This window comes from Rhinatrema bivittatum, chromosome 9, assembly GCF_901001135.1.
Source record: "Rhinatrema bivittatum chromosome 9, aRhiBiv1.1, whole genome shotgun sequence".
In the NCBI taxonomy this organism is placed as follows: Eukaryota; Metazoa; Chordata; class Amphibia; order Gymnophiona; family Rhinatrematidae; genus Rhinatrema; species Rhinatrema bivittatum.
Window position 1 is genome coordinate 193007011 of NC_042623.1, and position 11557 is coordinate 193018567.

General features: G+C 42.9%; 1 protein-coding gene across 1 annotated transcript in view; it reads right to left on the reverse strand.

Moving 5' to 3' along the window:
• The window catches only part of LOC115099327 (probable cation-transporting ATPase 13A4), a 104587-nt gene extending 93413 nt beyond the window's left edge, over positions 1-11174 (reverse strand). The window contains exons 1-2 of the mRNA XM_029616912.1: positions 11103-11174; positions 5140-5313 (exon numbers count right to left, since the gene is read on the reverse strand). Of these exons, the coding sequence (XP_029472772.1) occupies positions 5140-5313; positions 11103-11162 (234 nt within the window). The 5' untranslated portion in view covers positions 11163-11174. The remainder of the gene's footprint in view (positions 1-5139; positions 5314-11102) is intronic.
• Between the last annotated feature and the right edge of the window lie 383 nt (positions 11175-11557).

The window sequence follows — 11557 nt, forward strand, 5'->3', positions numbered from 1 at the left end:
CCCTGGGGGTCTAGCGGGGGTCCGGGAGCGATCTCCTACGCTCCTGACGTCGGGGGACAAAAAAACAAAATGGCGCCGGCGCTACCTTTGACCTGTCATATGACAGGTCAAAGGTAGCGCCGGCGCCATTTCTACAACGCACGGAGGTCCTAGAGTAAAAGATCACACCGGGACCCTTCCTCTGGACCCCAGGTAATTTAAGGCATTTTGGGGGGGTTCGGGAGGGTGGGGGATTTATTTTAAAGGGTCGGGGTGGGTTTTAGTGTTGTTTTAGTGTGCCGGTTTTCCTGCCCTCCCCCTTCCCCTCCCCCCGATTTACGATTTTTTGACGATAAATCGGGGGAATTATTATTGTATCGCGGCTCTAACGATTTTTGACGATTTAAAATATATCGGACGATATTTTAAATCGTCAAAAAACGATTCACATCCCTACAAGAGACCAAGTTCAGAAAGGAGGTGACAGAGGGGGAGGATGTATATATTAAATAGGGTAGAAGATAGAGCAGAACCCTGGGGTACTCCATGGTTTATGTTGTATAGTTGTGATTCTTTGTCCCCAAAGTAGACTTTGTATTGTCTATCTTGAAGATAGGATTCAAACCAGCGCAGTGGGGTATTAGCTATACCTATTTCACTGAGATGGGAAATGAGGATATTGTGGTTTATGGTGTCAAATGCTGCCGACATATCAAGCATGGCTATGAGGTAGGAGTGCCCTTTGTCCAGCCCAGTGAGGATGGCGTTGGTGAGTGAGATGAGAAGGGTTTCGGTGCTAAGATGCTTACGAAAGCCAAATTGAGTAGGAGCGAGAAAATTATGCTTTTCCAGGTAATCTGTAAGTTGTGTGTTTACAATTTTTTCAAGAATTTTTGCTAGGAAAGGTAGATTGGAAATGGGCCGGTAATTAGAGAGGTCAGAGGGCTCAGCTTTGGGTTTCTTTAGTATGGGTTTAATGATGGCTTGTTTCATTGGGGTAGGAACTTCACCATGGGTAAGGGAGCAATTGATAATATTAGCAATGTGTGGAGCAATTATTTCAGGGATAGATATGAGGAGTTTTGTAGGTATAGTATCACTAGGATGTGTGGCTGGCTTCATTTTTTTAATGGTGTTTTCAATTTCTAAGGAGCCGGTGAGATCAAAGGAATTGAATGTGGCATGATGTATATTGGGGATGGGTTTGGCAGGAAGATTGTTGTTAGGAAATCGGGTCATGATTTTTGCGATTTTCTCATGAAAGAATTTGGCAAGTTCTTCACTTCTCTTTTCAGCGTCTTTGTCCATGCAAGGTGTAGTATTGGGTTTTGTCAATTGGGCTACATATGCAAAGAGCGCATTTGAGTTAAATTGCAAATCATGAATTCTTTTGGCATAGTATTCCTTTTTTGCATTGTGAGTTTGTTCGCGGTATTTGTTTAAGGTTGTTCTGTAAGCATTACGTCGTGTGAGAGAGGGGTCATTACGCCAGTCTCTTTCTAGTTTCCTAAGGGTGCATTTGAGTATTTTTACTTCGGGAGTGTACCAAGGTTTTTTTGTTGTATTGGGGGGTTTGATTTTCTTAGTGCGTAGAGGGCAAATTTCGGTTGCAACAGTATTGGTGAGAGAGTGCCATGTTGCGAGTGCAGTGTTAGCATCTGATAGGTCAAGGTTGTGCAGTTCCTTATTGAGAGCATTGGTAAGCTCATCTTTTGCACATAGCTTGCGAACCTGAATAGTTTTACCTTCTGTGGTTTTATGAGATGCATTGCGTTGGAGTGTAAGGTTGGTGTGAATAAGGTGGTGGTCTGACCAAGGTATAGGGGTGCAGGTGGGTGAGGTGGCATTAATGGAGTCATTAGTGAATATCAGGTCTAGAGTATGGCCTGCTTGATGGGTAGGGCTTGATAGGATTTGAGTAAATCCCATAGCCTTTAAGGCAGCAATAAACGTTTCAGAAGCAGGTGAGAGAGGTAGGGCATCAACGTGTATGTTGAAGTCGCCCAGAATAATAGCTGGAGCAGGGGTCAGGAACCTTTTTGGCTGAGAGAGCCATAAACGCCACATATTTTAAAATGTAATTCCATGAGAGCCATACAATATGTTTAAAACTAAATACAAGTAAATGTGTGCATTTTATGTAAGATCACACTTTTAAAGTACAATAAGTCTCTGAAAATATTACACCAGGCCTTAAGACACCAATACATCTCCTATTAGGAAAACGGACCAAGTCAGGCTGCTATAGAGTCCTACACAGAAACTACACGCCAGCAGAAAACCTCACCTGAATCACGTGCTGTCCCTCACCTAACATAGAATAAAGAGACCAAAACGCATAACAAGAAGCATGCAGAAAAAACTGAATTGGAAACTGCAACAAGCCAGAGTCTCTGTATGCAGTGTAACAAAGGAAAAAAGAAACATCACACATCCTTATAAAACAAATCAAGAAATATAAAATCATCAGCAGTAAAACTGTACTAACAAAAAGAACATATTTCGAAACAGCTGATGAGTGGAATATCCAATAATTAAAAAACTCATATAAAACATTTCCAGATACCAACAAAATATTTCAAAATAGCAGACACAAAGATCCAGTAATGAAAAATAATAAGGATACAAAATTTTTTTTGCTCTGCATACCTGGGAACGTTTGATATCCAGGTGTCCTGAGATTGTTCTGAATTAGCAGGAGGTGGGGTGGTTTGCTTGGAACTTTCTCCTCTCTCAGTCACATACCAGCGCTCTCTCTCACACTGGCTCTCAATGACACACCTATACACACATGCTCTCAGTCACTCACATATACAAATGTTTTTTCTCTCTCACTTATATAGGCTCTTAATTACACATTTACACACATGCTGTCTATCTTTTCACGCTTACACACACACAGGCTTTCAATCACATAAATACATGCTGTCTTTTTCTCTCACACACAGACTCTCATTCACATGCTTACAAACATGTCCTCTCTTTCTCTCATTTACACACAGGCTCTCAATCACATACTCACATGCTCCCTCACCTAAATCAGCTCTCAATCACACACAGACACACATGGTCTCTCTCTCTCTCATTTAAACACAGGCTCTCAATCACATACTCACATGCTCCCTCACCTAAATCAGCTCTCAATCACACAGACACACATGGTCTCTCTCTCTCATTTAAACACAGGCTCTCAATCACATACTCACATGCTCCATCACCTAAACCAGCTGTCAATCAGACACAGACACACATGATCTCTCTCTTACTTATACACACAGGCTCTTAATCATACATACACATGATCTCTCTCACACACAAAGGATCTCAATCATACACACATACTCTTTCAAACAAACAGGTTTTCAATTACAAACTTACACATACAGGTTCCCAATGGTAAACTTACATTCATGCTCTCTCTCTCACAGGCAGGATCTCAATCACAGACATACTCTCTTTCACATATACAGGCTCTCAATCATTCACATACATGCAATCTCTCACTCACACACACAGGATCTCAAACACACATGCTTGCTCGCTCATTCACTCTCTCTCTCCCCCCCCCCCCCCCCCCCCGGGAACTCGCGGCAGCAGCAGCCACCTCCCAACGCTAACCTCCTTCATTTTCAGCCCTCGCGGAGGCGAAGGCGGAAGTCCCATCGGCCGCGGTTGAAGATTTTCATTTTCCTCCGAGCCGCGCTGCAGTCTTCTTCCCGCGCAGGCACCCGATGCTCTCCACTTCCTCTTCCGGGCCGCGGGAAGAAGAGAGCACCGGCGTGCTCTCTTCTTCCCGCGGCCCGGAAGAGGAAGTGGAGAGCATCGGGTGCCTGCGCGGGAAGACCCGCGCAGGCACCCGATGACTCCAGCGCTGGCACCCGGCTGACACCCGATGACTCCCGCGCAGGCACCCGGATGACTCCAGTCGGCGTGCTCTCTTCTCCTCCCCCCCGCGGCCCGGAAGAGGAAGTGGTGAGCATCGGGTGCCTGCGCGGAAGAAGAGACCACGCTAGTGTGGTCTCTTCTTCCCGCGCAGGCACCCGATGCTCTCCACTTCCTCTTCCGGGCCGCGGGGGGGGGGGGGAGGAGAAGAGAGCACGCCGGTGCCGCTGACTCCAGCTGTCCTGCCGCGTTCCGCCCGGGCTGACAGCATTTTAAGCCCGGGCGGCGGAGGACCGGGGAGCAGCTGGGTCAGCGGGGAACCGCGAAGTATGGCGACACGTGTCTGCGAGCCAGATGCAGCCCTCAAAAGAGCCATATCTGGCTCGCGAGCCATGGGTTCCCGACCCCTGAGCTGGAGTGTCAAACTTGATATTTTGAGCAATACATTCAATGAGGGGAGAAGGTTTTTTTTTCAAGTATGCCTGGAGGTATATAAAAAAGACAGATCTGAAGGTTGGGTGATTTAAACAGGCCGATTTCAAATTTCGTGTTGGTTTGCACAGGATATGAGATTAACTTTAGTTCTTTTCTGGCAGCAAGTAGAAGCCCGCCTCCCTTTTTTTTGGGTCTAGGGATGGAGAAGATGTCATATGTATTAATGGGCAGTTGGTTAAGTAGGACAGAGTCGGTGTCTTTCAGCCACGATTCAGTTATGGCACATATGTCTGGTTCGTCGTCCAGTAATAAGTCATGTAGTATGGTGGTTTTTTTTGTGATGGATTGTGCGTTAAATAGTAAAATGGATAAGGTCGTGAGGCCTAGGAATTGAGTGAATGGTGTGAGCATGATTGGGATCAGGTGCCTGTTTAGATGTTGATGTTTATGGTGAGTCTGTGTGAAGGGTTGGTATTTGTGTTTGAGTATGTGGATAGGATTGCCAATCATCTTGGATTGAGAGAGGAATACTTTGATAGTGGTAAATTACTTGGACAGGATAAAGTATAGGGGCAATGAGAAGAATGATCTGGGGGAAGGGGAAAGGGGGTGAGAAGAGCGAGGAGAGTGAGGAGAGGTTAACTGAAAGCGGGGAACGCTTTCAGTTAAGATTATTCCCAGATGACTGAATGCCATCAGAGACAGGTTGATCTGGTTCTAGTTCTGCCATGTTTAGTTCCAGTTTCCAAAACAAGCAGAAGTACATGACTGTAAATGCATTGCAACTGGGCAAAACCAGGAGACATGGAGTCATTTAAATAGCAGTATAATATGCATGCCTACCATTGTTCTTAGCAAGATGACATCTGCTTCTTCCAAAGAGCATGGAGCACAGTTTGCCCAGACATTCCATTCTGGTTTCCAATAAAACACAAGCAGAAGAATCCCACAGGACAAGAGGTAACCAGCCACGCACAGTACTCGGCGACATAAGTGAGTTCTGTAGCCAAACATCTCCTGAACAATATTTTGGTTAAAAAAGAAGAAAGTCAATAAAAATTGCATTCACTGTGAAAAGGTTCTAAGCATATTTTTTTCCAGTGCATACAGAGGTCACAGACTCAGAAAAACTTTCATGTCCCTCTTGCTGGAATGCGGTCAGTGAAGGTTTGGTCTCAATCCCACCCAACTATCAGGCCGATACAGTACATTTGGACGCGCGTTTTGGACACGCTAGCTTTACCCCTTATTCAGTAAGGGGTAATAGCGCGTCCAAAACGCGCGTCCAACCCCCCCCCCCCGAACCTAATAGCACCCGCAACATGCAAATGCATGTTGATGGCCCTATTAGGTATTCCCGTGCAATTCAGAAAGGAAAATGTGCAGCCAAGCCGTACATTTTACTTTCAGAAATTAGCGCCTACCCAAAGGTAGGCGCTAATTTCTCCGGGCACCGGGAAAGTGCACAGAAAAGCAGTAAAACTGCTTTTCTGTGCACCCTCTGACCTAATATCATGGCGATATTAAGTGGGAGGTCCCGAAAGTTTAAAAAAGTAAAAAAAAAAATTAAAATGGGCTCGCGGCTGTCGGGTCGAAAACTGGACGCTCAATTTTGCTGGCGTCCGGTTTCTGAACCCATGGCTGTCAGCGGGCTCGAGAACCGACGCCGGCAAAATTGAGCGTCGGCTGTCAAACTCGCTGACAGCCTCCGCTCCTGTCAAGAAAAAGGCGCTAGGGACACGCTAGTGTCCCTACCGCCTCTTTTTACCACCGGCCCTAATTAAAATAAATTAAAATACTGTATCGCGAGCACAGGAGAGTGCCCTGTGCGCGCACTGGGAGAGCGGGCGCTCGCCCATTCTCCCGCGATTTTACTGTATCGGCATCATTGACTTTTGGGTGAAAATCCTGCTTTAAGAAGCATTAGTGTAATGCTAATAGATTTTCATTATGATTCTTCAAGAAATTCTAGTTTAATGCAAAAGCGAGTCACTGCCATTAATACTGATCACTATGTCAGCATTAAATCTGTTACTTCCTAATTCAGATTTTGCATTATATACATTTATTTTGCTGCACTCATATACTACTTCAACCATCTTTAAAACAAAACAAAATATCCCTTGAGCAGAATAGTGACTTTTAATCTTGTTTCTTATAAGGATGTGCACTGCTTTTTTTTTTCAGGTCGTTTTCATTTTGGGTCGTTATCTGTTTGATTTTGTTTTTAAAATGGTTTAGGAGGTGTTTATTTCAGGTTTCCCTAATTTCAGAGTTAGTACGCACTAACTAAAAATGTTACCAATAAATTAACAAGTGTCGATTGAGGAGCAGTTTGTTAGCTAGAGGTCTGGTTCTGGATTCCCATTGGCTGTCTCCTTAGTTACTTGTTTGTGTTAGCACGCACCAACTCTGAAATTAGGAAAACTAGTTAGTGCGCACAAAGGGGTAGATTTTCAAAAGTACGCCCGATTTTATAACATGCGTGCGCAGGCACGCGCATGTTATAAAATCAGGGGTCGGCATGTGCAAGGGGGGTGCACACTAGTGCACCTTGTGCGTGCCGACACCCACGGGCTTCTCCCATTCCCTCCCCTCTGGCCTAACCTTCCCACCCCCTTCCCCTAGCCTTTCTGCCCCCTAACCCTACAACCCCCGCAAAATTTTTGTCTCACCTTTTGCGCCTGCCTGGAGGCAGGCGCAGGTTGCACAGACCGGCAGCCTGCCGGCACGCGATCCTCCAAAACAGCGGCAAATGGCCGTTGTGCCGGAGGCCTCTGGCCCCGCCCCCTTCCCTGCCCCCAGACCACCCCTTTTGTAAAGCCCCGGGACTTAGATGCGTCCCGGGGATTTACGCGCGTAGGGCTTTGAGAATCCGGCCCTAAGTACGTAATATAGGAAAACTATAATTAGTGCGCACCAAGTCCTGTTAGTGTACACTAGCACAAAATACTAATTTTTCCAAAATTTTGCTTTTTTTTTTTTTTTTCATTTCATGGCGCTCCCAAAACAAGATAAAATAGACAATTTTGTTGCCATTGTCTATTTGGTTGAAAACTAATGCACATCCCTGTTTCTTAATACCCCTCTTCCCAAGATAAGTTTTCTTCTATATGTGTTCTCCACTCGTGAGTGAAGGGTGTGCATTCCTAGCTACAGTTCCCATATTGTTCTCTTGCTTGCCCCATGGAGCTTAATGCCCTGGTAGTGATTTCTTTCTTTCTTTCTTTGGGCTCTTTCTCTCCTGCATCTGTTCCACTGTTTTCTGAGTGCTCTAACACACTGTGCTATTGTCTTCAACCACATCTCATGCCAAAAAATATAGGTAAAGTTTAATTGGAATTTCAGAAGTAAATGATTCTTTATTGTGACTTTTTCAAGTGCATGGAAATACTGTCCAATAAAATAAAACTGTCCCTCCTCCTTATTAATTTGGTGACTAATACTTAATATTTTTCTAAAGCTACTAAGTCATCCACAATGCTGTATAATGGCGATAAATATTCAGGAATGATAAGTCCCTGTAACAAAGTGCTTACGTGGGAACCTGAGGCAATGGGAGATAAAGTCATTTGCCTAAGGTCGTAATAAGCACCAGTGGATGAAGCAGGACTTGCCTGGTTCTCAGTTCATTGCCCTAACTGGAGCCAATGCAATACAGTGCGCTCAGCCAAGTGCATTGTATAACCCGCATTCCCACCTGGGTTAAATAGGTGCTAATCCACCTCCTAATGCAATAGGGGGATTAGCGCCTATTCAACCTGCACCAGACACAGAGTGAATGTAATAGCGCTCATCACATGCAAATGCACGAGAATGAGGCTATTACTCATTCACTCCACATGCAAAAAAATAAATGTGCGTCTCAGACGCACATTTATCGCTTAGCTATTAACACCTGCCTGGACGCGTTAATAACTGAGCGCAGGTAAAAGAAGTACAGAAAAGCAGAAAAAACTGCTTTTCTGAACTTCTTTTCTTAAGAAAAAATTTAAAAAAACAAAACTCGGCAGACTGCCGAGTTATGAAGACTGAAGTCGGTAAACTCGTCCTCAGTTTTCATAACCGGCCGTCTGCTAGTAATGAAAACCGATGCCGAGTTTACCGGCGTCGGTCTTCATAACCGGAAGCTGCGGCGGGGTCACGTTAGCAAGGAGGCGCTAAGATTGCGCAAGCAACCCTAGCACCTCCTTGCTAGCACGACCCCCTAATTTGGGTATTGCATGGCGCCCCCCCCTTGCGGGCGCCATGCACACGTTAGCAAAGTGGGCACTGGCTTTTCAGCGCCCGCTTTCCACGCTTTATATTGCATCGGCCCCAGTGATAGGGCAGTCTTCCATCCCTAATCCTGCTCACCGGTGTAACTTTAGGTGTCATGTTTAGGTGTCATGTCAAGCACTCCAGAGTCTATTATCCATTGAGAGACCTTACTGCACAATGTAAATAAATTCCATAAAGAGACATTACTGCACAATGTAAATAACCTCTGTAAAGATTTATATTTATTCTTGTCTATTCTTGTCTTCTTCCTCCCCCAGTTTCAACAACCTTGTTATATTGTAACTTTTTACTTCCTCTGCACTGGTTAAAAAGAACAAAGTTATTGCACCCCCCTGTTATTTGTAAACCGGCATGATATGATTGTATCATGAATGCCGGTATAGAAAAGCTTTAAATAAAATAATAATAAATAAAATGTTTCTGATTCCCATAAAAATTAACTTATTCAAAATCAGTTTGCAGACGGCATATGGCAAATCATTTTATGACACTGTATAAATCAATTACCTTCTTTTCCACAAAAAAATCACAAAATACAGTTTTGATAAACTTGGATTTTAACATGGAGAGCATGCATACACTTTGGAAAGATTAACTGTTGAATATGCAAAGCCCGTAATACCAGCACTGCTGTAAAAATCTGCATTAACTTCTTGCTAAGTTCACATGGTCTCTATGGCAACAAATAATCGGCTTAGATGTTCGGGAAATTGAATACCTTGCTTTATTGGAATGAGCTGATGCAAAACCTGGTCTGATATGAGTAAAAATGCGAGGGCATAACCGACCGTTGGTTTCTGAAACTCCATTTCCAGGCTCCAGTGGGTTAAAACAAAAGCATATTGTTCAGATACCCGGGGCACTCTCCTTCAAACAACTTTAACAAATGCTTTGCATGATAACCTATGCTGCCAACTCTAAAAGCAATTTTGCTAGGATTTAAAGCCACAGCACTGTTGAATATATTCACTTATTTCATCCTTCGCAGAAGTCTAATATTAACTGGAGCCGCGATGAATTCTCCACCGCCTTCTATGTACGCCTGGCCCAAATTCCTTCAACACTAAACTGAGATGAATTGGGGTAGGTTATTTTAATGAAAGAGATGCAATAAAGGCTCGTATTTTAACATACCATGCTGGCTACAAAGATACATAATTAATAGTTATTCTTAGTGGCCAGTTGTGAAGCAGAGATGTTGAGTATATTATATCTATTTCAACTGTGGGGTGTTTTAATCTATCTTTATAGTTATTTATTATGGACTTAGATCTGGGAGTTAATATTTCTAATCCTCCTAAACAGAACCTTCCTTCAAAGCACTGAAGCAACAGGTCACTCACTCTCTGTATTCGGGTGCATTCTGTTTAGTTGGTGTTGACGTCGGCTTTCCAAGCAAGAGACAAAAGTCATCAAAAAGCCTATATAAGTTAGAAAAACTAAAATAAATTGATACCTGCCTTACAATCATCCACAAGACCAAAAATATATATTTTTAGCAGAGATGACAGCTTTGATATCTCTGTTCCCCCTGCTTTCCTATTCTTCTGTAGGGCATTAAGGTTAAAAAAAATGGAGAGAAACAGTTAAGCATGAAGAAATCTGATGAGAACTGCTGTGTGAATTCCATATCTTTCCTTTCACTGTCTTTCCATTTAAAGGGATTGCCAATGTTATTTCTTGATCTTTAATGATCATTTCACTCAATGACCTGTAGGAATTAGTTCCAGCATCTCCCCATGAGCTAAAGGCGATCACATCGCCGGACCCTCTTAAAGGCAGAACAGCACCATATACTGAACCAAAACACGAACAGAATTTTTCTCCTTTTTTTTTTTTTGTATCAAGAAATAAATGTTCATTTATACTTTTGCACCGAAAGTTTCATATTCTAATCTAAAAATTACGGAAGGAAAGAAAACCCTTGTATTGCGTGTTTTGCAGAACTAGAACAGTATAATGTAATTACAAAATGATATTATATACTATGTCAGGGGGTAGGCAACTTTGATCCTCGAGTGGCACAAGAGTATGGTTTTCAGGATTTCCACATGAATATGCATGTGCTGCTTACACTGTATGCAAATATATCTCATGCATATTAATTGTGGCTATCTTTAAAACTAGATCTGTTTAGAGCACTTGAGAATTTGAATAGACTACCCCTGTTATAATAAGTTCTTGGTAACACATGGGTTAGTACACACTTCCACACCTCTTTAGTGAGGAGTACAAAAGCATAAGCCATATGTAATAACATTGTGTAATTATATGATACCATTCTTTCCCTTTACATATTTAGAGGGAAAAAAATCCTTCTAAGAAGTAACTTAGATCAGGACATGCGCTTGTTATCATGTTAAATATCTAGAATAAAATATGAAAATATTTGCATAGTATAAAACTTGAATTGTAATAAAAGAAGCTAACATTACCTTTTAATATGTATTTGATAAGTACATTGTAAACTGAAAACCCCAAAAAAATATATAAGAACTTTTTACTGGAAAGATGATGAAACTTACCAGTGGGATTTCCTCTGCTTTATTGAGTATCCCATGGTGGTCCTTGAGCTTGTCCTCCATCAAACTATTCTGAATTTATTTAATTACAAGTGCTCCACAGGATCCCCAAACTGATTGCCGTTACCTGAAAAATAAGAAGCGTCTAGAGGGCTCCTACTGCTGTGGGTTTGAAGTGCACACCTACCTAATGAGATTAAAATCTGATAAACTCCACCTAGAATGATCTCAGGTGTTTAAGCCATCATTAGTAATTGGCTTCATGTTCTCAGGGTCTGGTTACCGACCCATAGCCCCAGTAGATTACAAGTTAAGATTAGGGATGTGCTATTGTCAAGGATGAATTAAATTGCCTAATTCGTCCTGGTTCGGGGACCCCAAAACTCGAACGGACTTTTTCGGAAATTTCGGAAAAAAATTCTGTTTCGGGTTAGTGCACACTATCGGGAGTTAGCGTG